This window comes from Podarcis liolepis (genome assembly GCF_965112155.1).
Source record: "Podarcis liolepis genome assembly, chromosome: 5".
Taxonomy (NCBI): Eukaryota; Metazoa; Chordata; class Lepidosauria; order Squamata; family Lacertidae; genus Podarcis; species Podarcis liolepis.
Genome location: NC_139556.1, coordinates 60750103 through 60777333, shown reverse-complemented (window position 1 = coordinate 60777333; position 27231 = coordinate 60750103). Strand labels below are relative to the sequence as shown.

The window sequence follows — 27231 nt, the reverse complement described above, 5'->3', positions numbered from 1 at the left end:
GAAATAGAATAGTATGAAACCTTGCCTGTTCTCGTGAATGCCAGTGATACAAATGGAACCCTATGGAGAATAAAGTTAAATCAGAAATTAGATTGGGGGGGGGGAGGGGGCTGCTGGCTGAGATGAAATGCAGAGAAGAACTAGTAGAAGAAGGCAGGGGAAATCTGTAACTGCATTATTATTTATGTAGCCCTGTCCTCTGGAAGCACCTGGGTTAAGCAGCTGGGTGGCAACGTGATGCATTGTCTTGCTCTTTCAGGAGAAATACATTAAGATAGGAGCTATAAGGACAGGAGGAAAATGCTGCTTCAACAGCAACTCTGTATTTTGGAGGGTGTGAGAAAGAGAACGTCCCCCAATTGGTACTGTCAATTCAGTTGTTACAAAATAGTGAAAGGCTGAATGGGGGCACTTTCCAAGTTTTTCTATTACAAACACCAACTCACAGATTTCTGTAGGGATTGTAGGTCTCATCAGGTTTATCAACAATGCTGAGCTTAGAATGAGGGTGCAGCAAACAAAGCTTACGTGGTACGGTATGGGCCACATGGAACAGAACTGATCTACATGTGTTTGGTTCCTAGAGTCATCCTGAAATTGGTTTGGTGACCATGCCAGTAAGCCCAACGACTCCGACAACTCCAGTCACTCCTCTTGGGACCACACCACCTTCTTCTGACGGTGAGCTCTTCTGCATATGCTCCAGTTGCCTGCATCTTGATGTGTTTATACCCTGGGAAACATAGCAATTGTCCTCACTTTGTCCAGAGAAAACTTAAGCTTTTGTAGTTCAAAGCCAAGGTTTTCAATGCATCTGGAACCCCACCAAGTGTAAGAATGAATCACAGCATGATGGCTTCATGTGGCTGGATCATAAACTGACCCCAAATGAGATTTCCCCTGGATCTGTTTTTATGATGTGGGAAGGCAGTTGTCCTTGGTAAACAGGAGGACAATACACAGTTGCATGAGCAAAGTTGTGGGTAGTTATCCTGGAGAAAATAGCATCAATTGTCTATACTGGACCTCGCGGTTTTCCTGTTGTATGTGTGTGTGCTGACTTCTTTATGCATCACAGATGGTTTAATGGCAGAATGTGAAGGGCTTGAATAGAGCTCAGTTTGTAAGCATCTCTGGGTGAGAGCAGTGTGTGTTACCCTCTTGTCGCTGCTATTCAGGTCACTCCGATATCCTAGCAGAAGAGCATTCTTCTCTGGGAGGATAAATTCTTCTTGGTTGCCATGGATATCAAAAGCCTCCATTTAAAAAAAATCATGTATTCTACCTCTGCATATGTATTCCATATGATGCTGAGGGTTGGGAGCTGCTTAGGCTTTCTTTCAAATTGTTCACTGCAAATGTATCCGCCCACACACTTTTTTTAAAATATACAGCAGGCAGAATTTGTGCTTACCTTCATCTCTCTCTGTCTTTCACAGACGGCTGCAGACAGGCATAGTGAGCGCCGCCTTCCTACTGCTGGGAGGTTGATTAACAATAGTAGAGTAATTTTAATCTTGACCTGCATCACTACCGTTAAAGGTCTTTCTCACTGTTGCTTTTTATTTCTCCTTTGTCCTTTTAGTAATCATGAGCATGAGTTTGCTTTGCTCCCAAGATTTCTGGCTCATTCTTTTTTTAATTTTTTTTTTAAGCATGCCAGGATTACTCCACCTCCTCAGGCCTTGCAATTTAGTAATCATTGACTCACAATTGGCAGTATACTACTTCAAAGTGGAAGGTCACTTTTCCTTTTGGTTTGCCTCAAAAAGATTTTGTTAAGCCCCCCAGCCCATGTAGTTCTGGGTTCTTTACCAGCAACTGGAGTTTGCAAACAGGCTTACAGTCCGAAACCACTTCCTCTGCATCTTGCTTGTGACATAGACTAAATACCATTTTCAATTTTTTTAAAAATTAAAAACCCACGCTTTCTTTCATGAAAGGGTCAAGGCTGCAGGGGTTGAGCTATGATAAATAGTAACTTTCTACACAGTGATTTGAAAAGAAAAGAAAAGAAAATGACCTACCTCTTTCTTCTTTTGCGTGAACTGTGTCTAAGGTGACTGTCACCATGGTTATCCTAAGTGCTGATTTTTCTGGCTGCTGTTAAATATTCATTCACGGTGTGCATCATAGCAGCTCCAGAAGGATCCATTATAGTTGTTGAATACATATTAGTTAAATCACTGAGTGGATTAGTGCTACTATGGGGAGGTTGCATAGTTCTGATGGTAGAGGGAACAGCTGAGCTGAGGGCCCTGTTAGCAGTGAGCTGAGAACAGCTTTCTTGCCTGTTAAATGTGGAGGAATGACCTACTGGACAAGTTACATAACTGGGCTGACCTCTCTGAAACTGTCATATTCTCATGATTTCTCTTTGGGTGTCCCAGAAGTGAAGGCAGCAAGACATGTGTTGGGCTGGCAATACATATTGCTTGGCCATTATGTTACAAGGCTTTGATGGGGAACTTGTGGATGTCCAAATATTGTTGGACTCCCATCATTTTTAACTGTGCTGGCTGGGACTGATGGGGAGTTCAATATCTGCTGGGGCCACAAGTCCTCCATCCCTATTTGAAAGGCTTAAGTGTTCTTGTTTTTGTTTAAATCCAGCAGTGCTAGAAATGCCTCCACTCCAGAAAAGGCACATAAGACTTTTCCGTACTGGTGATCATTAAATGGAAGGGAAAGGCTAATGGACATCCAAGCCTTGCAATGCTGTTAATGACCAAAGAAATGCACATCCTTCCTGGAAGCAGCAGAGATGTGGGGGGAGGAAGCTGCTGTATTGAGCTTGAACTGAAGCTTGACATCAGGGTTCTTAGATGGCAACCTTTTGAGCAGTAGTGGAAAAGTATGTACGGATATTGCAAGGAAGAGAATGGAGAAGTATGCAAATCCCAGAGAACAGAGTTCAGTCCTTCTCTTTCTCTTGTTCCTTCTCCTTCCCTCAGTGATTTGGCCCTTTCTCTCTCCCCCGCTTCCTCTCAAAGGGAGCTGAAAAGTTGATGCGGATCCCAATCCCTCCCCCCTCCCCCCCATCAAAAGGAGCTGTGCAGCTGATTCGGATCCCGGTCTCGCCTGCCTCCCTTCCCCCCTGTCAAAGGGAGTCGCGCAGTTGATGCAGATCCCAATTGTGCCTGCCCCCCCCCCCCAGTTGTCAGAGGGACCCAGTGCCAGGGCCGCTGCTGCAGCCGGGCCGGGCGGCAAGCGATCGGGCAAGGAATGTCACCGCCCCCTGCCCCCACGAGTAAGCCGTGGTGGCAGGATCCAGTGCTTTGGGGGGGGGCGGCGGCAACATTCCTTGCCCGCTTTATTTAATCCTGCGATTCACCAGGATCACTCCCGTGATCTACTGGTCGATCGTGGTCGACAAGTTGCACATGTCTGACCTACAACAACTGGAGAGCTACAGGTTAGCCAAGTGTGAGTTAGGGCCATGCCTGCAGAATAGGATATTAAGCAGGGTGGCAAAAGCACTACAAAAATGTGTTTTTATTGGAGTATTTCCTGTGGCGTTGGTTGTGGATGGTCTTACCACATTGTTGAAGTGGGGAGTTGAACCAATGAACGTTATTTTTTATTGACATCAGGACTGGTAGTGGCACTGCCTGGGACTATAGAAAGTTATGAACAGAAATACCTGTAAGACTGGATGTTTCCATAACAGAGGCATCCTCTTTACCTCCACTGGGAGAGCTTTCGAAACTTTGTGCTGGTGATTAGCAAATCTTATCTGACCTTTCCTAGTTATAAGCACCGTGGAGCTGCCTCTGGATGCCGACGTGCAGACCAGCAACCTGCTGATAACTTTCTTAAAGTACAGCTCCATTGTAATGCAGGACACCAAAGGTAAGCATTTGTGTTGACACAGCTTTACATTTCAGAAATTTGCTGGAGGGTGGGGGGAAAGGGGATGTTGCTAGTTGGTCTGTATACAAAAATCTACCTGGACTCCCCGTGGAGATGAAAGTGGTTCACGCTGAGAGAATGAGCTGGTTTCTCATTGCCAGATGGCAATTACTGGATACTAGGGAGCCCTGGCGCTGAAGGGAGGGAAACCAAATATAGAATAAGAAAAACTGTAGTTCATAACCGCCGGAGGAGTCTCAGCATGCCCTCCCTATGAGGCAAAGCGCATCCAATTTTCAGCTATATCGAGGGAGGCGGCAGAGGCTTCAGTGCATAGAGTATGGCATTTCTAAGAGTGCCCAAGAGGAGCAGTGCAAAACAGAGCTCTGGATGAACCTCTATGTATCATATTTCCTGACTGGCAAAGGTAGCTTGATGTGGGCTGGTGAAGGAAGGCTCAGCTGAGTGGGCAAGAAGCTTTGACTTTCTTCATAAAGTGGGTGATAATTGGGTCGTGCATGGGTTTAGGTAGTCTGCCTACATCATGGTTTCATAAATCACAGTGCCTTGTACGTTGGCATGTTTTCTTTCCTCTGTATTTTAACCTTTTGCAGACCATTTGTATCACAAGATAGGAATTTCTGGCATTAGCCCACTACATTTTGCTTAGCGTCCCATTTTTGGCAACATGCAAAAATAATCTCCTGAAGAGTTTAAGAGAGAACTGTAGCTATTCCCTACCTCCCACCCTTGACTAGAGTCATTTGGTCCTTTTAAAATTTCCATTACAGTTTATGTAGCTAAGTGTGAAGACATTAAGCAGCACAATGCAACTTTTTGTTATAATTCCTTTGTAACATCCTGCAACAGCAATTTTAGCTGGGCCTGGGTTCTTTTAAATTCAACAAAATGCATCTTCTGAGAAGACAATTACATTGACTCCCCCTTTAAAAATATTTGAGATTACTTTTAAATTCTTTCTCTTTTCAGGTTTTTTAAGCAGAGCGTAATTAGTGTTCTAGGTTAATCTTTCTAACGTGTAGGTGGCTGAAAAATTGAATGCTGTCCGTTAAGGATATTAATTGTTAGTTCACCTCTACCAATGCTCGTCTAGTTAACATTTTATGAATTAATTCCCCTAGTTGTTACTCTCATTTGGTGTTATCTGTTAATGTTTCCTGGTTCTGACTTTTCCTTGGCTTGAGATAGAGAAGAAAGCTCCAATCAGGTAGCCGCTGCCTGCATAGAAATGGCATGGTAGCAGAACCTCCCTCTCCCTGTCACCTCGTCTATTACCTAGGACCAAAGTCGGTCTCCATACCGGGGTAGCTGTGTCATTTTTATAATGTACTTATGACTTATAAAGAAGAGTAAGATACTAAAGTACTGCTCTGTGCAGCTGCAGATCCATACCCAATGATGTGCTGTTGAACATATTGCATCACTTGCAGTATGAGTAATCTAAAGAGCAAATGCTCAGTATAGAAAAGTAATGCCTGGCATGTAATCCCAAAGGAAACACGACTGTGGCCACAATGTCTTGCAGTGAAAAGATAACAAGGCTCCAGAGTACTGGGGCTTTCTTTTTAAATGGGTAACACACATGGCCTCAAGGGATGGCAATGTTTAAATGTACTTGTGTGCCATTGTCCTTTACATGTACCCACAGAACTGGTTTGGGTGTTATGAAAAGCTATGCTTTATTGTGATGGGAACGGGTTTCAGCAAGTATTGGGCTTGCATGTGCTCTCTTCCCCTCCTCTTGTACCATGGCTGCAGAGAGGAGATTAGAAGCTTTTTCTTCCATTTAGATCAATCATAGCTTGTTGTTTCACCTATACGTGAAAACTGGTTCATCTTAAATAAATATGTATTAAAAACAAGCCAGATTCATAACCATGGGTTATAAGCTACCTTGTTTGAACAATTCTTATTTGAGATTAATCACAGTTTTAGATTTGGACATAATGCAGATTGCCGTTAATCAACAACTTCCAATTTCCTCATTATGGTTGCATCAGAGAAAGACGTAAGATGTGATCTGATAGCTTCCTTTGGCTTGTTCCTGGCATGATAAACGATGGCTTATTGTGATGTCCAAAGCTGCCCACAGTTTTGAGGTTTTCACATTTATCTTTTTTAAAATGACTCTTTGTCCTTAGTGAGCAGAGTTAACAATTGGATCCATGTCAAGGCTGCCCACCACTCTTCAAGGCTCTTCATTGTTAGCCAGAAAATCCATCTCATTGTAAAAGGCTTTACGAGGCCAAAAGGGGATGATAAGAGCTCTGCTAGATCAGAATGAAGGCCCATCTTGTCTACCAAGTGGCCAACCAGATGCCGATGGGAAGCCAGTAAATAGGACTTGAGTGCAACAGCACTTTTCCTGCCTATGATTCCCAGCATCTGGTATACAGAGGCATATTACCTGTGACCGTGAAGGTAGACTATAGCTATCATGTCTAGCAGCCTTTAGTAGCCCTAAATTCCAGTGCTATTTTGCTAGAAAAAAGGTTCCAGAACTAGGCGTGATGATAGGGAAGAGAAGAATGATGGGAGTTGTAGTCCAACAACAACTGAAGGGCCACAGGTTACCCCACCTTAACGATAGGCTCTGGGACAAGAAATATTTCTGTACTAATAGTAAGTCTAGTGGCTGTGTTACATATACACAGTGGAAAAGATTAACATCAAAGATGTAAAGAGAGACGATGAAACCAGGATTAATAGCACAAGCTTTATTACAGATCTTTGGAGGTCTTACAGTTTCTTGTCTAGGGTAACAACTTTAAGCGTAGAGCTGAAATGCTACTGATGCCTCACCTCTTGCTCTGCTTTTTCTGCTTCCTGATTCACCTATTGACCCTTTGGCACATCAAGGTATAAGTGGCTCATGTGGGACCTGCTGTTTTTCATTTTCAGATGAACACCGGCTCCACAGTGGCAAGCTCTGTCTGATTATCTTGACCTGCATAGCAGAGGTAAGCCCCGCTGCTGGTGTCCTGTATCTGATTTACATATGCATTAGCCTCTAGCCTGTGACCTGGCGCTAAGCCTGCATTCCTAGCCCTCCTTTCTTTAGGAAGTCGAATGATAACTAATGCGGTATTTATAGTTAACCATGTGCTGATGGTCAGCTTCCCAAACAAATCATTCCCTTTTGTCCATTACTTTTATTCTGATACTGAATGTTTGGAGCAGTAAACATGAGAGATCGTGTGTGTGTGTGTGTGTGTGTGTGTGTGTACACTTATATGTGTATGTGTATATACTTCTGCAGAAGGCACTTGACACAGGTCGTCTAGGAAGTGATACATGATTACACATTGGTGCTTTCCAGTCTCCTAGAGGAGTCCCATTTTTCTATTGGAAAAAGTATTTTTGTTCAAGTGCCAGCTAATAGTTGGGGTTCTGTTTTGTTTAGCATTAGAGCAAGGCCCTTCTGCCCTACAGCAGCTCATTCTGCATCAATGCTACCCAGAATCTTGGTTATTAAAGTTTCAAGAGGCCATGAATTCCTATTATTTCCGTTGCATTATTATTTTAAAGTGGTATTTCAGGAGGCCATGAATTCCTATTATTTCCATTTCATTATTATTATTATTATTGTTATTATTATTATTATTATTATTATTTAAAAAAACCTCAGCAATTAGCTGCTGTCGATATCACCTAAGCTTACTTGAGAGGAATGTAGGTAGTAGAAGACAGAGTTATTGTCTGCTTTCAACCAGGGCAATGTTTGACTGTGGAATTCAAGGAGAGCAAATTTGTTGCCATACTTGTGTTACATAGAACATGATTTGATTTAGAATTGAAGCTAAACTGAAAGCTGACAGAGGCTGCTGAGCCATCTTCCAGCAGCTCAAGCTGTAATAACTCCAGTGACAATGAGTCCATTGGAATGTCGCCATAAAGCTTTCTATATACATTATTGTAAAGAAGCTTCTTTGTGAATTCTGCAGAGTGCATTACAATTTTCCTGACACTTTCCTGCAGAGATGAACATCAGAAGGAAGCATCAAAATGCATCCAGTTTTTTGTGGGGTTTTTGAGCTGGGCTAGTCATCCATATGGAGAATCTGCATAAAAGTATAATTTAAAAGCACGCTTAAAAACATAATAAAAAGACTGATAATTACCGGTAGTTATCTGTATAATATTTACTTGGCAGTTTTGCAAGTGTTTACCTTTCATGACAGTGCTACCTTTCATGACTGTAGTGTTTTTTCTTCCTTAATAGGACCAGTATGCTAATGCTTTTCTGCATGATGACAACATGAATTTTCGAGTAAACCTCCACAGAATGGTGAGTCTTTCTCATTAAGTGCCTTGGTTTACCAGACTGGTGTGGACTCTTAAATTGGGTATCATTCATGCATGGTGATGCTTCCAAATATATGAAAACCTACTTAATGTGGAGTGCCTGGTGTGCTCTGGTCCATGGGGTCACGAAGAGTCGGACACGACTAAACGACTAAACAACAACAACAACTTAATGTGGATTAAACACACTTTAATAATATGTTTAAATAATTGAGATAACTGAACAGAATTTTGAAATGTAATTCTAGTGTGTTAGAATATCATAAATTAATCCTGAAAAGACCCATATTAACATAAGGTTTCAAAAATGCACATCTCTCATAGGGTCACTTATGATTTCTATTTAGCTCATGCATAAAATTGTCTTTTCTTTTTTGTCATGGCCCCTTAACTTCAGACACCAATGGTCATATCGGCTATCTGACTGTGAAAATCTTCTCTTCCTGACTTGTAGATAAAACATCATAGCCAATGATTGTATGAAAATCTGCTACCTAGCTCAGTATTTTTTCCTCTAGCAGTGATGTTTATGGACATTGTGTTGAAGGACACAATAGGAGGTACAGCCTATCCAAAACCCAGCCTACAGATACCCTAGTCTTTGCTTATAGCCAAATCAGTAAAGTGACCAATGGGACTGTGTGGAATGGGAGAGGGGGAAAGCCATCCCTTTGGGCAGCAGTTTTATTTGCATGGAAAGCATTTGAGATAATGTACCTTGGGTGTCACTGCTGCATGCCACATGACTATTTTATCTCCATGTGTTTTGAAGCCTATGAGACACAGAAAGAAAGCTGCTGACAAGAACCTTCCCTGTCGGCCTCTGGTTTGCGCAGTGCTGGGTAAGTGTACTTACTAGATTTGGTCAGCAGCTATTCCGAAGATCGGTGTGTGTGTGTGGATTTATTTATTTAATTTGTATATCATCCTTCATTTATAGATCTCAGGGCAGTTCACAACATGAAAATACAAGATAAAAACATAAAATACATAAGAACAAAACAAGAACAGAAAAACCCAGGCAAACCAATAACCCCCTACTCCCCTCCCACAAATACATTTAAAAGGGTATAGGATGTTAATCAGCCAAAGGGCTGGTTGAAGAGAAACGTTTTTGCCTGATGCCCTAATGTATATAATGAAGGTGCCAGCCGAACCTCCCTCAGGAGAACATTCCTCAGTACTTTGCCAGCTAGGCATTAATTCTAAAATGTATTTCATTTACCAATATGGCATCTTCTTGCCTCTTCTCTGCCTGCCCCTTTACTTACTTTGGGCAAGGAGAAAAGCGAGTCTTTATACATAAATCTTAACTGAAATTGGCTACAGAGTAATGGAACACATTTGTTCCAAAGAGTTTCAGAAGCTAATGGAATACTGTGTTGCCAACTTTCCTTAGCTGGATAATGCACTAAAATCTAACATATTAGTGCTGCACATAAATAAAATTAACTGCTGATGACTTTAAATAAGAGGCTGGATGAGCTGGTGTGGATAATTGAATATAAGAATTCTTATATTCCACTCTACTCTACAGTTCTTTGAAAATTGGTAGGAAAGACAGGCAAATATTGGCAAAAGTGTCTGGGTCACCTTGTCCACTCTGGAAAACATTGACAAAAGGCCAGAAATAGAAATTGAATATTTCTGAAACTGTGTGATGCCATTAGACTTTATTGACTCAGTGACACAGGAACAATTTAAGCTATTATTGAGACCCTGTCAGATTTATTGTGCTTTGGAACATTCTCCATAGATGTAAAGCACCATTTTGTATCTCATTATCTAGTGTAAAATAAATATGGCCCCCTGTCACAGCAAATTTCTGAAACTTGTTTTTTGCAGGAATTTTCCACCAGTGACAAGATTTGAAATATGTAGAATTCTAGCCCTCAAAAGTAGCTTTTGATATGGATGATAAGGGGAAAGTTGGACAACTGTTTGAAGGATTTGATGCTTGGAAGTTGAAAGGCATACACAAACATGGCTTTTAAGGCATTCATTTCCCACTAGTATCATCTCAGGTTTTTGGAAAAGAGAATAACCACAGCCAGAACTCTCCATACGGTCCCTTCCCACTGCTCATAATTATAGTGTGTTATGTCTGCATTGATGTTAACACTAGGCAGTGCAAGTTCACGATCTGGAAACGAAAACTTAAATTGATTATAAGTCCAAGGTCTTTGTCATAGTTTTGTCATGATATCTATATCCTTTCCTTCTAGATCTGATGGTAGAATTTATCATCACACACATGATGAAAGAATTTCCCATGGATCTTTATGTGTAAGTAATAGTTGACTAAAGCATATTGAGGCATTTATTAACAGGCATCACTTTTTATTTTATTTTTTTAAAAACAGAATGATTTCCCTCCCCGAGGTAATTTCAGGAAACTCCCTAAGAGTTGTGCTTTTGTTCAATGTGCTAAGAAATTGAAATTGAAACGAATTCCCATTCGGAGAGTTTTCCTAAATTACTTAATCAACAGAACAAGAGCAAAAATCTTGAGCTGGAAAGTATTTCAAAACACCAGGCAAGTGTGTGAAGCATTGTCCAGGAGAGATGGTGAAACACGGTGCTAATGGCCTATAAAAGGCCAAAAAGGAAAGCGGGGGCGGGGGGGGGGTTAATGCTTTGATGCCTGTGCATGCAAGAAGCCACTTCATTTTACCTGGCTTATCAGAACCATGTATCATATGTAGCTCTTGAGATGTTCTTTCAAAATTCTTTTGAAGGACTATTTGAATGTCAGCAGCATCTAACCTTTGTGTACTGTGAGAGACTGGGAGATTAATCAAATCATTTATAATGCTTCATTTCCCACAAATGCATTTGTGCTCGAAACAGCTTACAAAAAAAAGTGTTACTGTTACTTTGCAATAGGTGAAGAACTCAGAAGTGATTATCTTTCAGCCTCCTGGCAAGTGTGCTGTGTGGTTGCTGCGGGTTATTATCTGCAGGTTATCATCCTATCATCTCTATGAATCCATTGCAGGCGGTCCCTTGGAGATTTGGTACAAGGTGTCATGCCAGCTTTATTTCTCAGTAGCGTTTGAATCAGGAGAGTGTATCTCTGGATCAGTGCCTGGACTCGGTGGTAGTCTGGGTAAGAAGAAACTGACTTGGTATCCTGGCAAGACAGGCATTGTGATTGGTTGGTTTATGAGTTCAGATAATTGGTCAATTGCCTGCTTTGGACAGAGTTGTGCTCCTCCCAAAGGATCAGGTTTGTAGTGTGAGGTTACTCTCTTTGTCACCAGAGATGGACCCCAGTGGCCAGGAGAGACATTTTCTAGCTTTGGCTGATCAGATAGCTATAACTGTTTCTGGACCAGGGTAGCCTGACAACTGTCAGCCATGTGCTACCTATATGTGGATGTAGCTCTTTGTGGAACGGCCCTTGAGGTTAAGCTGGAAGCTGCAGCTAGTGCATAAAATGACAGCTCACTTTGGCTGAATATCACCATCATATTAATGGGCTGTTGAAATAATTCCATTGACAGCCCAGTACCTAACTGGCAAAGTTCAAGGTCCTAGCATGGGTGGGAAAAGGCCATATACAGCTGGGGATGAGGATACTGAAAACATATTGGCATCCTTATATACCCAGCAGTCTGAGCCAGTGTAGTGTGGTGGTTGAGTGCCGGATATAATGGAGTGGGGTGGAACAGGTGCACTACCTTGAGCTCACTGGAGGACAGGTGGGATATAAACTCAATAATGAAATAATAATAAATATAACTGATCCCTACATTCTGCAGGAGGGGGAATCCTGAAATAGCATCTTATAAGGAGGTCTGTAGTGTAGCAGGAGCTATCCATTGGAACTCAGACAGGCACCATCTTCATTGTCTTTTTTGTGTCTGTTAAAAACTTCCCTTTTTCAATCAACTTTCCAATAGGAGATCTTTATTCGACGCAATATCTGTATTGGATTCCAAATGGTTTTAACTGTGTTTATATATGTACTGATTTGTAATTGTTTTATGCGTGCAATTGGTAGCTATTTTTATATATGCAGTTGTTTTATATATGTTGTTTTTGTATTGTGAAATTTTCTATTTGTTTGGTGAGATCACTTTGATATCCCTTTGAGGAAGCAATTCCGAAATTAAATAACAATATCACTTTTATGCAGCTGGCTCTTGAAAATTTGCCAGTGTTCCTGCACTGTATATCACAATTACATGCTGCTTATTTCATTAGGCTTTCCTCTCTGTTTTCTGTTTTCTCCAGACGCTGCATTCAAATAGTGCACAAGCTGCTTTGCTACCAGAAGAAATGCAGAGTGAGGCTTCATTACACTTGGAGGGAACTCTGGTCAGGTAATTATTATTTTTTGCTTGCTTTCCTCTCTTCTAGTACCAGTTTATCCTTCTTGTCCCTTCGCAAGCTTGGTGTTTTGTTGTTCTAGAATCAGAATTACTACAATAACTGAAGCGTGTTGCCCATTAATACCATTGTCCTGTACCTTTCGAAGCATGATTGCACCAGGAAGTAGAATTGTGGGGAAGCAAGGAGCAGGAGAAGTAGCTGTTTAAATCAAGCTGTATGAGTGGTTTTCTTTAGGTCGAGCTTTCTCCATATCAGGTGAGAAGTTTCTATATAGGATCTGTTCTAATCACTGTTAAATTTTAGAGCAGAAATAGGTGTGATCCTAACAATTGGGTGCTATTTTCCAAGTTTGGTTCTCCCTTTTGCCCCTGTAAGTTTCAGACAGTTACTTTGAAATCTGATTTCATTCTAGGCAATCCCCACTCCTACTCCTCATCATTGGCTACTGCTGGGGGTGGAGAAAGGCAGGTAATATTCAGGTTTGCCTGAATATTAAAGAGGGGCAGTGGGGTGAGAACTTTGTGTCAGGCTACTGTGTCCATACTAGCCCTAATCCAAGCATTGTAGCTCTGCCCTGGGAGATTTAAACTGAAATGGGGCATAGCAGTACTTAATAGACAGGCAGTGGACTGACTTTTGCCTCTGGAGGATGAAAAGGATTGAGCTAATCGGTTTGTCTAGCTTCTAATTCTGCCTTCCTGTTCTATGCCTGGAAGCAGGACCAGCAAGTAATTTTTGAGTACAGCTAACTGTGCCCTCACCATAAAAGTTTCCATGCTTTAATAAAGAAGTTGTTATAGAAATGGTCTAGTCCTATTATATGTCCTGGGAACAATAGCTAATGGCTTGGTTTTTTCAATGAAACTCTTTAGGGAAGGGCAATTGGGAAGCTGCGTTAAATTGTTCTTAAAGCAGAGTTAGATGGCTAGCAGTCTTACCTCTATGGCCAACTGCAGCTAGGTGAAAATACTGCTGTTATCTGATTCTGCCTCAATCAGTTCACATTTCTTTTTGTGACATGTGGCTCCTTTAGGTTTTCTAAAGCAGAGTACAGAGGGTGATATATCTTTTCTCTATTAATGAATTAGCAATATTTCTGTTGCCCTTGCTTTTGTCAGAGCTGTGGCTGGCACTGAACATTATGAGAGCTTTCCCCTTCTTTCTCACCCTGATAATGTTTTTTGCTGCCACTTGGTATGAACTTGCATATCACACATTTTGCATTTCTAAGCATTGCTGGGGGAGGGCAGAAATGTGGGGCTGCTGCTTTGGATAGCAGCTATGAAATATGTGTAACATCAAGCTCTGTTCAGTTGCACTTAAAGACAAGGTTGATTCATATGGCGAAGTACCAAACCATTAGCTAGTGCTTGTCATTCTTGGAATGAATAATAATCTGACAGTTATCATTTACCCTATACACACCAGTGGAGCTATATGCGTGTTCATACAGCTTCTAAAAATACTGCTTGGAGGGCATGTGTTGGGTTGAAATAAACAACAGACGAATGACAAGTGTCATATGGGAGGCATCTCTCGAGCATGACTCGGGGAGTCCCTTTTATTGAATATTACAGCATTGCCACATGTGTGCTTGTTGCTGATTGGTTAACACAAATACAATGCAAGGGTTGCACATAGGCATTAATCGTCAATAGATTAAAGGTTGGGAAAGGGAACACAGAATTGGACAGGTATGAAAACCTCCTTATTAAACTGTTACTAGTGATTGATATAGCAAAACTTAAAAGAACATAACTATCACATTCCGTAGATGTGGTCAACCATGCATTAAGAACAGGTCAGGGTACGATGTTTCATGAACTCAATGTGAACTAAACATTCTAGGGTGGGTGAGGAAGGAATGCTTCAGCTTAGAGCGGTTTGCCAGACTCATGTGCAGAAGCAAAACTTCCCATCAGGCATGAAACATGCAATCCTAAAGGCTTCCTGATATCCTCTCCTGTTGGCTCTCCAATTTGTTTCCTGCCTTTGCTCAGGTCAAAAGCAAGTTCCTCTTATTGCCAAAACCCTGGCTTGTTGCTCCTAAAGCACTTCCTATGTATTTCAACCACCAGATCTGTCTCCTACTGTATTGTGTATCTCCATTCTGTTCTTCTACACGCCCACACAAAGTTTGTGTTTCTCTTGCTCCACTTTCTTTTCCCCCTACCTTTCTGTTCTTCAGAAGACTCCCAACAGGGAAACATTGCTTAAGCCATCATAAGGGAAGCACATCAGGGTGGTGAGACTTGCAGCTTTAGTTGCAAGGAAAGCCCTCACAGTGTCATACAACTAAAGAAAGTTAGATCAGCATATGCAGCACAAAGGTTTCTTGGGGCAAACCCCACATGTTTAGACAGTAGCGGTGATCAGGGACATCCTAGCCTCCCATCCAACTTCCTGTTCACTTCGGAAGGCCTAGGCCTTCATGGTTTCATATTCTGGTTTGGAGGGAGTCCTTAAGTCACGGTTTCCCAGTTCAGATATTCAGAGACTTTCTCAAGAAGCCAAGATAATTTTTCTGAAGCCAGATGTGAAAGGGACAAGGAGTGAACATGCGGGCACAACATGATTTATCAGATCAAGATTGGGATGGCCAAACCAGGCCCAATATGTGTCTTGTATGTGTTAGTGTGCTGAACCTGCCCTAGCCTAGGGCATACATGTTGGCACCCCCAACATAATGCATTGTATGTTAAGCTGTCCCTGAAGATTGTTTGGAAATGTTAACTGTCTAGCTGTCCTGTTTTTAATTAGTTAACTGGAACACATCTTTTCATTGTGAAAAGATCTCTGCCTGTTTACTTACAGGCATAATTCAAAGTGCTAGTGCTTCTGTACAGCCAAAACAGCTTGGACCTGAAGCCCTAAGTCTTTGAAGCAATGTGGGAAAGTGGATGCTTTCAATGGGGAGTGCCCAGTTGCCCCCCAAGCATGCTGGGAAATAGCCTTGGCTAAATGTGGGGAAATTTTGCAATGTCTTCCTGTACAGGATTCTAAGCTTGTACTTCGAAACGGATCACTCAATATATTTTTCAATATATCTTTTTAACCATTTACTAGTGATTGCCTGGGTACATAAGTGGAAATGGTCAGACCCATCCTCCCATTGAGAGTAGAAAGGGAAGGTATGGAGAGGTAACCTTCCGGCATAAAATTAATTATGTCAGATAAGAGATCCATGTATCCCAGAATAATTTATTTCTATTTGATTTTCATTCCTGGATTATGCTGAGTAATCTCTATGCAATATCAGCATATTGTCTTTTATTGACAAATATGTTAATTTCACCCTATTTTTGGTATTTGGTGGTTCACTTTGATGTAGTGTAAGATTTGTTCTGTAACTTTTTGCCTTGTCCTGTTCCTGATGTCCAAACCTACAGTTTGATTTTGTTGTACATATGTTGTCTTCGTTTGTATGGAGGAACTTCTCTCAATGAAAACAACATTTAAAAAACAAACAAACATTGGGTTGAGGGTAATTATTAACTTGTTAATTACGAACCTGTTTGAAATCTGATCTGCTTCAGAGGCCCTTCTTCAGGTGCCCTCCTTGTCAGAAATCAGGTGGATGACAGCTGGGAAGCGAGTCTTTTTAGTAGTAGCTCTCCATCTTTTAAATACTCGCTCCAGATAAACTCAAGAGACATATAATGCTATTTCATTTAGGTACCAGTTTAATGCCTTTTTCCTTAACAATATTTTTTAAAAATTATGCTTCACTATCCACTATTTTTGCTATGTTTATGTTATCTGTGTTTAATAGTGTTTATAAAATAATAATAATAATAATAATTTATGTAGTTCTATAATTTTACTATTTGAAGGCTTTTTTAAAAAGTCAGAATGCAACATTAACAATTGTGATGAATAAAAAATATGTCATCATTTTGACTAGCCTGGATAGGGGTGTTCTGATCTGTGGTGGCATGACCTTTACAACAGCAGAATTTCCACTATTGCTTTGTTACTCCAGCGTCAAGAACACACATTTTGTATTGTGAGTATCAAGTGTATTTGTCAGACAAACATTGGAATAAAAAATAGAAATCAAAACACATGGATAAGGCATTGGTGCAATTTAAATCAATTAATCAATGCCACTTCAAGTGCAGCATTTTGTTCAGGATAGCCCATGTTATGAAGGGTGTTGATAACCTAGCACTTAAAACAGTTGTATTGCCTAGGCGCTGAGGATTTACCCACAGGGCCACCTGCGTCCCTCAGCGCCTAGGACTTGCCGATCGCATGGTCGGCGGTTCGAATCCCCGCGGCGGGGTGCGCTCCCGTCGTTCGGTCCCAGCGCCTGCCAACCTAGCAGTTCAAAAGCACCCCCGGGTGCAAGTAGATAAATAGGGACCGCTTACTAGTGGGAAGGTAAACGGCGTTTCCGTGTGCTGTGCTGGCTCGCCAGATGCAGCTTGTCACGCTGGCCACGTGACCTGGAAGTGTCTGCAGACAGCGCTGGCTCCCGTCCTATAGAGTGAGATGAGCGCACAACCCTAGAGTCTGGCAAGACTGGCCCGTACGGGCAGGTGTACCTTTACCTGTTGCCTTCACTGAAGTTCTGTATGTCCATATTTTTAAAGTAAGAGTACTTATGTAGATGTTAGCACAGTTTATGACATTCAGTGATCAGGTGGTAGATTGCAGAGTATCCATTCACGGCAGGCATTTCTTCTGCCTGTGGCGTTGTGTGGCTAGGCACACCTCCGCTTTCACGTATATATCCCCAGCTCCCTTTTGGCAAAATCCCATTGCTTTCTTGGCTGATTGACAGCAAGCCTTCCAGCACAAGTAGTGTCCCCTGGTAATTGCCTGCCATGTCCATGAATTCTGGGGGAGACTGTGCCTCAGGGAAGTTTGGTGCACTTGTTTGTAAGAAAAGAACATCTATTTCTAGAGCAAACTCTGAATCCATGAGTATCTCTCTGGAGGACGGTGCTGATACCTCGCTGTCAGACCCTATTTGTAAATAACCCTCTCTCTCACCAAGTGTGTTTTGATCACTCTTGTGTCACAATTTGATTGGTGCTTAGTGTGGCTGGTTCCTGCATCCTGGTTAGCAAACAACCCCCTGCTACTCCCTTAGGAGATTTCTTCCTGGAGTTTTCCTGCTTCCTGCCTTAGAGTAGTTGTTGTGAAGACATCATGGTATTATTACAAGTCTAATGTGCAGGCCTCAAAAGAATTGCTTTGGAAGTGGAAAAATAGAAATATACTGACGCTGCCGCCTTAGGGCAATCTCAGTTGCTTTATGTGGAAAGTGTGTCTATCCACAAAGGGTTTGACCAGGCTGTGTTTACCTGATGGCATTCACTCTGGCAATAGTTAATTCTAGTTGCCTGTTGGCATTAAGGTACAAACCAGAGATCCTAGTGCTACGGTCTGCTCAGCTAGCTAGGTGTGCCTCATGCCACTGCCTGTGATGGCTTTACAGTAGATAAAGGAACTTGAGGTTTCTGCTTGATTTTCTTTATTCAACCTGGTTGGTATTGCAGGAATAATACCTGTCTTGTTTCATCTAGCTGTCATTGAGCATTGTAAGAAGGGTACTCTGGCTGAGTGAGCTGAGCCACTTCTGAAAGATGTCAGTATTTTTAGAAGTTTGTTGTGAAGAGTGGTTCACCAACTCCCTGCTCAAGCATTCTTAAGGAAAATAAGCTTTGTTTACTTCCATTTGTTCTGCCTTTGACTATGGACAGCAGTTGAATCATCTTTATTCCATTGTGTATTATTTTTGCACAGTATTATTTTAATCTGTGCGTATATGTACATACTCTATATCATTACTAAAATTGTACCCCAGCCTCTTCTCCCCAGTTTACCCTCTAGATTAAGTGCCTCCTTCTTTCAGTTTTGTCTCTTAGCCAAAGCCCTTGGCTTCTTCTTAGCCAAGCCCTTGGCTCTCTTTATTGCTCTCTTCAGAACCCTCTCCAGTTTGTCTAATATACTGTATTTTTCCATGTATAAGACTCCCCCTATTTTGGGGGACTCCAAATTAAGAAAACACCCTCTCAGCACTACCCGTGTATAGGACAAGCCCCAATTTTAAACCTAATTTTTTGGTGAAAAAACCTAGTCTTATACACAGAAAAATACAGTATGTTCCTTCTGTATTGGAAGTTGATTGTGGTGGAAACTCTTTATTGAGAAGCCTGCAGGTGGAAGCTGCTAAAGGAGTAGTTTCTCATAACTGATTTAATTATTGATTTTATTTGCATAATTAACCTTCTCAGAGCATTTAGTCTAGATTATTGTCCATTATTTTGGACTTATTTCACCTAATTATTGCCCCTTCCTCAGCCAGCCAGCTTGAGGAATTAATATCTTACCTGTGGGATCTTGCCACCTCCCCATAGAAGCCAGTGCATATGTAACATTTGAGATTATTTTTAAATATGGTAAAGAAATTGCAAGTGGACTAGAAGATGCTCTTAGCTCATTTCTCTCCACCACCCCATTCCCCCAATCTATCTTAATCTGTTTTCAGTGTTAAGAGTCACCACTACCTTTAGTGATTAATGTTAACTACAATTTTACACTTAGCCTTAGTTTTGGTTAAAGTTGAAGTATTCTGCTGCTTAGACATATTTATCTGAATACCTCTGTTTTGAAGAAGATTTGCTTACTAGCACCTGGATGGACTTTCTGCCAGCAGTAATTCAGTTGTCTCCATGGCTGCTCAGAAGTTCCTGTGGTTCCCCCTTCCTTTCTCCTGCTGCTGGACTATGGGCAAAAAAAGCCAGTCTGGCTTGTCATGTCATCTGAACCTGGGTCATGGTTTGTTTCCAAACAAGCAACAAACAGTAACCAAGGTTTGTTCTTGTCTTATCATTTGGGGGGGGGGGAGCACCGTAGGGACTTTTGAGCATTGTGCACCAGCATGCTGCTCATTCATGTTAAGTCATAGTTTTTTATTTAAGCTATGGTTTATTTAAACTATGGTTAATGTGACACGTGGACTGGGCCACTGAGTCAGAGAACATACATTTGATGTCCAGATTTACATTTAGCCTTGCATGACTTAGCATTAACTTCTTTGCCTGCAACAGTGTGTTGGTATTTCATATATGTTTCATTTTATTTTTAACACTCTCCTAAAAAAAGAGAGGTGACAAACAGCATTGTGGATACAGAAGGGATTTTCTGCATTTTGAAAATCACCTGGGAAGGCCTTTTGTTTCCTTTCAAAAATCTGCACAAAGTCCATAGTTCTCTTCTGCTTCTTCTCTTCTGAAACTTTGACCCTAAACAGGAGGTAGAATAAATCTGAGAATTTTTCGTTCATTCAGGAGTTGAGTGCTGACATTAGGAACTGACACAATATGCAGTATAGAGGGATGGATTTGGTAGAGCACCTTTGGTAGAGATGTTTGGTTGCCGCCTCTTTTTCTGCTTTGAGAAGTGGGGCATCAGTAAGAGTTAAAAGTCCTGGAGCTGGAGTTGCCCCTGATTTTTCAGAAAATAGGCAAATAAACCCCCATCTCTAGAGTGCCATGAAGGACTTAGGAAAGTTGCATTTAGAGACTGGACCTGTGCACAATGCCTAATCTCTAACTATATTGTACCTCAATGGAGATAATGATTTTTAGCACATCTTATACAATTTCAGCAGGGTGTTTCCATGTCTTTCTACCTGACCTGCTTTTGCCAAACAGTTATATAAGGTTTTGGCCTAGTAGTAAGAAGAGGCAAGCAGTAAATCCCACGAAGATGTATGATAGCCATGTTCAAATATATAAAAGGATGTCACATAGAGGAGGGAGAAAGGTTGTTTTCTGCTGCTCCAGAAGGCGGACACGGAGCAATGGATCCAAACTACAAGAAAGAAGATTCCACCTAAACATTAGGAAGAACTTCCTGACAGTAAGAGCTGTTTGATAGTGGAATTTGCTGCCAAGGAGTGTGGTGGAGTCTCCTACTTTGGAGGTCTTTAAGCAGAGGCTTGACAACCATATGACAGGAGTGCTCTGATGGTGTTTCCTGCTTGGCAGGGGGTTGGACTCGATGGCCCTTGTGGTCTCTTCCAACTCTATGATTCTATGATTCTATGTTCTCTGTTCTGTTATACCACCAGCACCTGCCTTTGATGCAGAACTTTGTGCAAACCTTCCTGCCTTTCTTTTTTCCACTTTCTTGAATTTCTCCTCTTTACCCCCACCTGCTTTGCAGCTTGTTAAGATACCAAGAATGAAGTATAATATAGTATTTTCTGTTAGCTTCAGGTTTCCATACTATCCTGAATGAATTGTGCAGCTTGGTGTGGGTTCTAGAGCTAGATAGTCAGGAAGTGGATAGTGGCTGGCCAAATCGCATACCACTCTTCTCAGGGGGTTCTCACAAAGGGAACTGGACCCCAGCATTTCCCCCTGCTATAACAGACAGCTCAAAGCTCCTGCTGAGTACTGGAAGTGCCAGTTTGCAGCTGTGTGAGCTGGAGAGCCATACGAATTTGCAGCCATCTTAATAATAATAAAAAAAGATTGAGAAAACAGCTTAAAAGCAGGTTACCCTACTTTTTTTCTTTGGTTGCTTTTATCCCAGTGAGAGGAAATTGAGGGAGAGTAGTAATCTGGGCAATTAGACGAAATGCCAGTGCTGTCAGTTGTGGACACGGCCTGTAACTTTTGTACTGAGCTTCTAGTTTGCTCTTGCTTCCTAGTCTGGGGTACAGGTGGATGTTTTTGGGTCTTTTTTATATTAAGAGTTCAAATGGTAGCAGCCAGAGGAGGAGCCCCTTGAGAATGAATGAAGTACGGAATACATTTTTGTGCCCCTAAGTGGTGTAGTGTTTAGTTTCCTGCCTTTCTCTTTCTGTCTCTTTCTTCTCTCTCTCCTGCTGAGTGTTCAGCAGTTGGGGGACCTGAAATTGCTCTCAGTGCTTCAGGGAATGAGGATGCTAGGATATTTTGTGGCAACCTGTGACAATTCAGAAAAGCTGGTGTCCCCCCCCCCCTTTGGAGATGCATAGATCACTGAGACTCTGCTGTTCTTTATAGCTGGGGTGTGTGGACGTAGCCAGGATTTATGTTAGAGGGACAGGCTTTATGTGGGGTGGGGTGGGGTGGGGCAGAACCAAGCTATCTACAACACGATTGGTCAATTAAGTATTTTTATTTATTGATTTGGGTGCGACAGATGCCACCCCCCCCGGCTAAACCCATGCTAAGCACCAACCTAGATGGCTTTAAAGAGGATTAGACAAATTCATGGAGGAGGAGGCTGTTGACATTATTAGCTATGATGGCTGTGCTGTGCATCCACAGCTGGAGGCAGTAATGCTTCTAAGTACCAATTGCCGGAAACCACAGGAAGAAAGAGTGATCTTGTGTTCGAATCCTGCTTGCAGGTTTCCCACAGGTATCTGGTTCTGTGATAACAGGGTGCTGGACTAGATGGGCCTTATCCAGAAGACTTCTTATGTTCTTACGTCCTGTACTGGCTACCTATCCTGAGCCCAGTTCAAGGCTGATGTTGACATACAAAGCCATACACAGCTTGGGGCCTGATTCTCTGAAGGAGCACATCTCCCCCTTGTAGGTTGAGATCAGCAGTGGAGATGTTTCTGTCATCCATCACTGGGTGAGATGCATAGTGTGGTGGCATGGAATAGGGTCTTCTTGGTGGTAGTGTCCTGTCTCGGCAGTAGCCTCCCCTATAAGGTACATCTGACACCATCATTGTTCCTCTTTTAGTTCCAGTTGCAATACATACCGTTTTTTCTGGGCTAATATTGGTTGTCCAGTTAGTGTACAAATTTTATTTTATGTTACTGTTTCTTGCTTGTTACATATTAGTGTGGTGTTACTGTTGCTTGGATGGTGTATATTGCATGTTACAGTTTTTATTGTTGTTTTAAGTGTAACACAAGTGTTCTCCATGCCAGAAGCTAGTAGAAGTAGGATCATTTTAAAATAAGAGTTCAGACTTTCAGGGTAGAGATTTTCAGATTCTCCACTAAAACTGAGCAGCCTGTGAATCAGACCTGCCGATAAACAGCCACAGGCAAATTGCACTTCTGCAGACAGTTGTGTGGTGGAGCGTTCCATGCGCTTGAGCCAGTGATCTCTGTCTGTGGAATTTCTTAAAGCTGAGCCAATGATCAAAGCATATTATAGCTGCTCATGTGAGAAGTGTCCAGTAAACCACCATCACAAAGACTCAGGGCAGCTGTCTTAGTCCCTAGCAGTGATTGCCTTGGATGGTGACATTCACCATGGAGGCTTAGTTACCTTGGAAACATGTTTTAACTGCATCTCTGCTCTGAAGAACCCATTTGAAGCTACTCTTCTGCCCTGAAGGCTGATGCCTCTAAGTACAATATGGGCAGCAGACTCTTTCAAGCTGGTGACAGTGTGGCATATAGGGCATGCCCACAGTCCCCAAAGCACAATTCATTACACTAGCAAATGAAGCTATAAACACAAGACTAGGTGTTAACACAGAGAGGCATGTTAATAGCATGAGGACAGTGGGTGGGTGCATGTTACTGCAGCGGTGAGCTCATTAGTGCTCTAAATCTGAGGGGGAAATGTTATCTTCTAAATACAAGGATGAAATGTGTAGTTTTTTTTAAAAAAGGAATTTGCAAAGAAGTTGTCTTTGGTTGTCATGGTTATATCTGTGATCACTAGACCGAGATGGAAATTGCTTCTCTGCCGTATTTGCTTGATTATGTTTTGGCCTAAGATGAGTTTCTAAACATTTTATCTGTCTTTCTGTGATTAACCTGATGTACACCAACACTGGTAAAATAATACTGGATCATGTTATTGGATCATGTGGCCCTCACTATCCTTCAGCTGTTTTCAATCATATCCAAAAGATCAGAGAGCCCCACCTACCCTCAGTGCCATGGTTGGTTCTTACTCCTTTCTTGTTCTATCGTCTTCCCTGCAGTTATTGACTTGTGGCTGAAATCTGTTCCAAATGGATGAATATACATTGGGCAGACTCCTCCTCCCCCCCACCTTACCCTGCTTGTGTTTTTATCCTACTAGTCATATTAACCTGGTCCACCCAATGCCCTCTTGAGTAACTCATTAGACCTTCCACAACATGCCTGATTTTTAACATTGACAGAGGATAAATTCTGAGTATTTCAAGTCTTCAGATCATGGGTAGGCAAACTAAGGCCCAGGAGCCGGATCCAGCCCAATCACCTTCTAAATCCGGCCTGTGGACGGTCCAGGAATCAGCATGTTTTTACATGAGCAGAATGTGTCCTTTTATTTTATATAAAATGCACCTCTGTGTTACTTGTGGGGCCTGCCTGGTGTTTTTACATGAGTAGAATGTGTGCTTTTATTTAGAATGTATCTCTGGGTTATTTGTGGGGCATAGGAATTCGTTCATTCCCCCCCTCCAAATATAGTCCGGCCCCCACAAGGTCTGAGGGACAGTGGACCGGCTCCCTGCTGAAAAAGTTGCTGACCCCCGCTCCAGATAAATGATCAGTTGGCAGCTGGATAATCTTTTGTTCTGGATCCTGCCAGATTGCCCTTGTCTTAAATGGGCTTCCTGTTCTGGGAGTTCTCAGCTAGCGGATTATAGAGCATGTTGCTTTCTTGCACAGTGGTGGTTCTATAAGTAGGAATGCTCTTCATGATAATGCTCTAGCTGTACCTGTAAAATTTGGCTCACAGACTGACATTAAGCCGATTCAGCTAGAAAGTGATGAAGAGCCTTTGACATAAAACTTCTTTGTATGGTTTCCTTACTGGGAAATTTCAGGCTAAGAATTTGATCATAGAACTCCTATATCTACACCTAGCTCCAGAGCAAAAAATTACTGTCAGTTCACATAATCAGAAGGGGATTCTTTCACTTGCCAAATAAGCTCCAAGTAAAACAGAAGTGCCGGTGTTTGAAAATTGCTTTCTATTGTTACCAGTGATTGTAATAACACTGTCAAGTATATAAATTTCGTACCAGTATTCAGAATGCAGCAATTCCTCATAAACCATTCATGAGCCAAACATTTTTCATTTACTAATCTGTCCATTCTCCTTGGGTGACTGTTGATATAAAAGAGGGATGGAGAATCCAGTGGCTAACATTTTCTTCTCTCCAGGCAATATTCCCAAGAGGAATCAAAAGCGACATGTCCTGCCCTAAGAAACCTGGCACTCTGTGTAGTATCTACTTGGGTGTCATGCATGCCATTATAAAACTAGTCAAGCTATTGCAGAGTTGCACTACACCTGCTTCTGCCTTGTGCATCATCAGCACAAATGACAGCTGAGATTGGTTCTCCGTGTCCTGTGCTGTCAGTGTTTGAAACTGAAAGCTGGCAGCTGATTTCCCAGACCCTTGGTGCTACTTAAGGTGCTGACAAGTAGGGGGAGGAAACCCTCTGTGTCAGTTGATTTGAATGGCAACTGACTCAACATGGTATTGAACAGGAAGGATAAATCTGGGACAACAATACATCAGCTTCTGTGCTTGCTTATCTGTGACGGACAGGATTCTAATTAAACGCTTTCTTTGAAGACTTTGAGCAAGTATCTGCTTATGATAATGTAGTTGCATTAAAAAAACTCTTTTCATTCTTTTCTCAGCTCTGATTAATCTATTGAAGTTTCTCTTGTCCAACGAGACTGTTTTGCTGGCAAAACACAACATCTTTACATTGGCTCTCATGGTGAGTTTCTTTCTTGGGGACAGTGAGAATTAACAGCACTGAATTTAAAACCTAGGAATTAGTGTGGAGCATGCCCACTCAAAAACACACACCAAAAAAACCAGATAGTGATCTTATTGGAGCCATTCTTAGAAGTTCTGTTCTCTATCATGGCATCTCTGTTTTTCTGTGTATCTGGGTTGGGAGCACTTATTTTTGGCTCAAGCTGGAATTGGATTCAAGGACTTTTCCTGCGGCTGGATATCTGTTTGGAATGTCAAAGCATTTGGGCAAGGTGTTCAGTGGAAATGTGAGAGAGGGAGGAAAGCCCCTTCATGTGTATGTTATTGACTGTTGTGCTGTGTGACAAATGGATCTGTCACTGCTTTGGGTAACAAGTGGAGTCTGCTCAAACAAACAAATGAAGCAGTTGCACTGTATCCCTATCCCCTAACAAGACTGAACATACTCAGGAATTCAGCCAGCCTGGAACAGGAACCTTGTACTGGCTTACATGGGAGAGTGGGAGTTCCCCAGCAGAGCTGTATAAGGTGAGAGGGCTCAGGCTTGGGCCCGGTTGCTAGATAGGGATGTTCTCGAGAGTGGTAAAAGGAAAATGCCTCCCTCAGCACACCCCACTGCTTTTCTTCCCCTAGCCTAGAAACAGCCCTGTACAGAGCAAGAAAAGGAGGTGGTTTTTTTAACCCTCTCAGGATACTTGCTTCTGTCCCTAAGCTCTGTCCTCTCGCTATTAGGCTTTGGCAGACTCTCTTCTTCAGTCCTCCAATTTCCTTCCCTCCCTCACGGGAATGATGCCCGCTTCCAGTGTTTTGGGTGGCTTATAACCAGTTTTTATTTTTATCCCTAAATTTATCAGGGAAAGAAAAAAAGTGGTTTATAATCAATTGAGGTGAAACACTTGTTATCTACAAAAATTAAGTAATGACTTCTTTATTTTAAATGCTTAGATAACTGCATATATTATATGGCACATTTTTCCTGTAGTAATTCCTATAGCTTTTGTTTTTGAAGGTGGTAAACCTGTTTAACATGTTCATCACTTATGGAGATACCTTCCTTCCGACTCCTAGCAGCTATGATGAGCTATACTATGAAATCATCAGAATGCACCAGAGTTTTGATAACCTGTATTCTATGGGTGAGTAGTGTTGGATGACTTGGTTTGCTGTTGACAAAACACACAGATATGACAGATAAACTGTGTGGGTGTGAGAGAGAGCAATTGTGTACTCACTGATCAGCATGTGTGCTCACTGTGTGGCTGTCAGTTACCACATGGATGTGAAATAATCCTGTTCGAAAAGGATAAAGGTTCCTTGTTCTTCGCAAAGGACATTTTGAAAGCGACTCTTCAGGAGCAGACATCCAGAAACGATGCTGTTTGGGTACAGAATTGCCATCTGGTTCACCTGTGTATACATGAAAGTGTGTTTGTTTGCTGTTGCCAGGCATATAATATTTAAATGGTAGCAAGGCGCACGGTGCCCTCATTTAGAGTGAGCCAGTCTGCCGTGCGCAGAGAGTTCCCAGCTGGGAAAATACGCCTTAGTCTCAGGTCAGAGAGCAAGCGCACCCCCCAGAGCCAATCAGCAGCAGGAGTTGGTGTTGTAAACAAGAGGTGAAAAAAGCATTTGATGGATGCACAACAAGGAACTCACTGTACAGAACAGGGAGCACGTAGGCCTGCTAGCATCCACAGAACCAGGTCAAAGCCTCAGAAGCAGTTGGAAAACAACCCCCCCCCCCCGCCCAAATACCCTTTTTAAAATAGTGCAGCAAACAGTATAGATCTGTAAATGATTTTTTTTTGGGGGGGGGAGTGAAGGTGCAGAGAGATGCAGTGAAATGCTGTAGAGCAAATACTTAGTAGGGAGGCAGAATGAAGGGGAGGAAGGAATGCTGGCAGGGAGACATAACCAAGGAATTATATGAATGCACTTACCTCTGAGTAACACTTTAGAAGGCCTGCCTATAAAGGGCCAGCCCTCCCTGCCTCCCATTGCTTTCCTCTCCTCTTAGAAACATCAGTCTGGCAAGCATATAATAAGGGTTAAATGGTCATT

At 42.0% G+C, this 27231-nt stretch overlaps 1 protein-coding gene across 8 annotated transcripts in view; it reads left to right on the top strand.

The window, feature by feature from the left end:
• The window catches only part of ARMH3 (armadillo like helical domain containing 3), a 128293-nt gene that overhangs the window by 31883 nt on the left and 69179 nt on the right, over nt 1–27231 (top strand). For all 8 annotated transcript variants that reach the window (XM_083505218.1, XM_083505216.1, XM_083505220.1 and 5 more), the window contains 9 exons: nt 585–681; nt 3751–3852; nt 6775–6833; nt 8096–8161; nt 8951–9020; nt 10404–10464; nt 12418–12506; nt 25086–25168; nt 26180–26306. In XM_083505218.1, coding sequence (XP_083361344.1) covers nt 585–681; nt 3751–3852; nt 6775–6833; nt 8096–8161; nt 8951–9020; nt 10404–10464; nt 12418–12506; nt 25086–25168; nt 26180–26306 — 754 coding nt within the window. The remainder of the gene's footprint in view (nt 1–584; nt 682–3750; nt 3853–6774; nt 6834–8095; nt 8162–8950; nt 9021–10403; nt 10465–12417; nt 12507–25085; nt 25169–26179; nt 26307–27231) is intronic.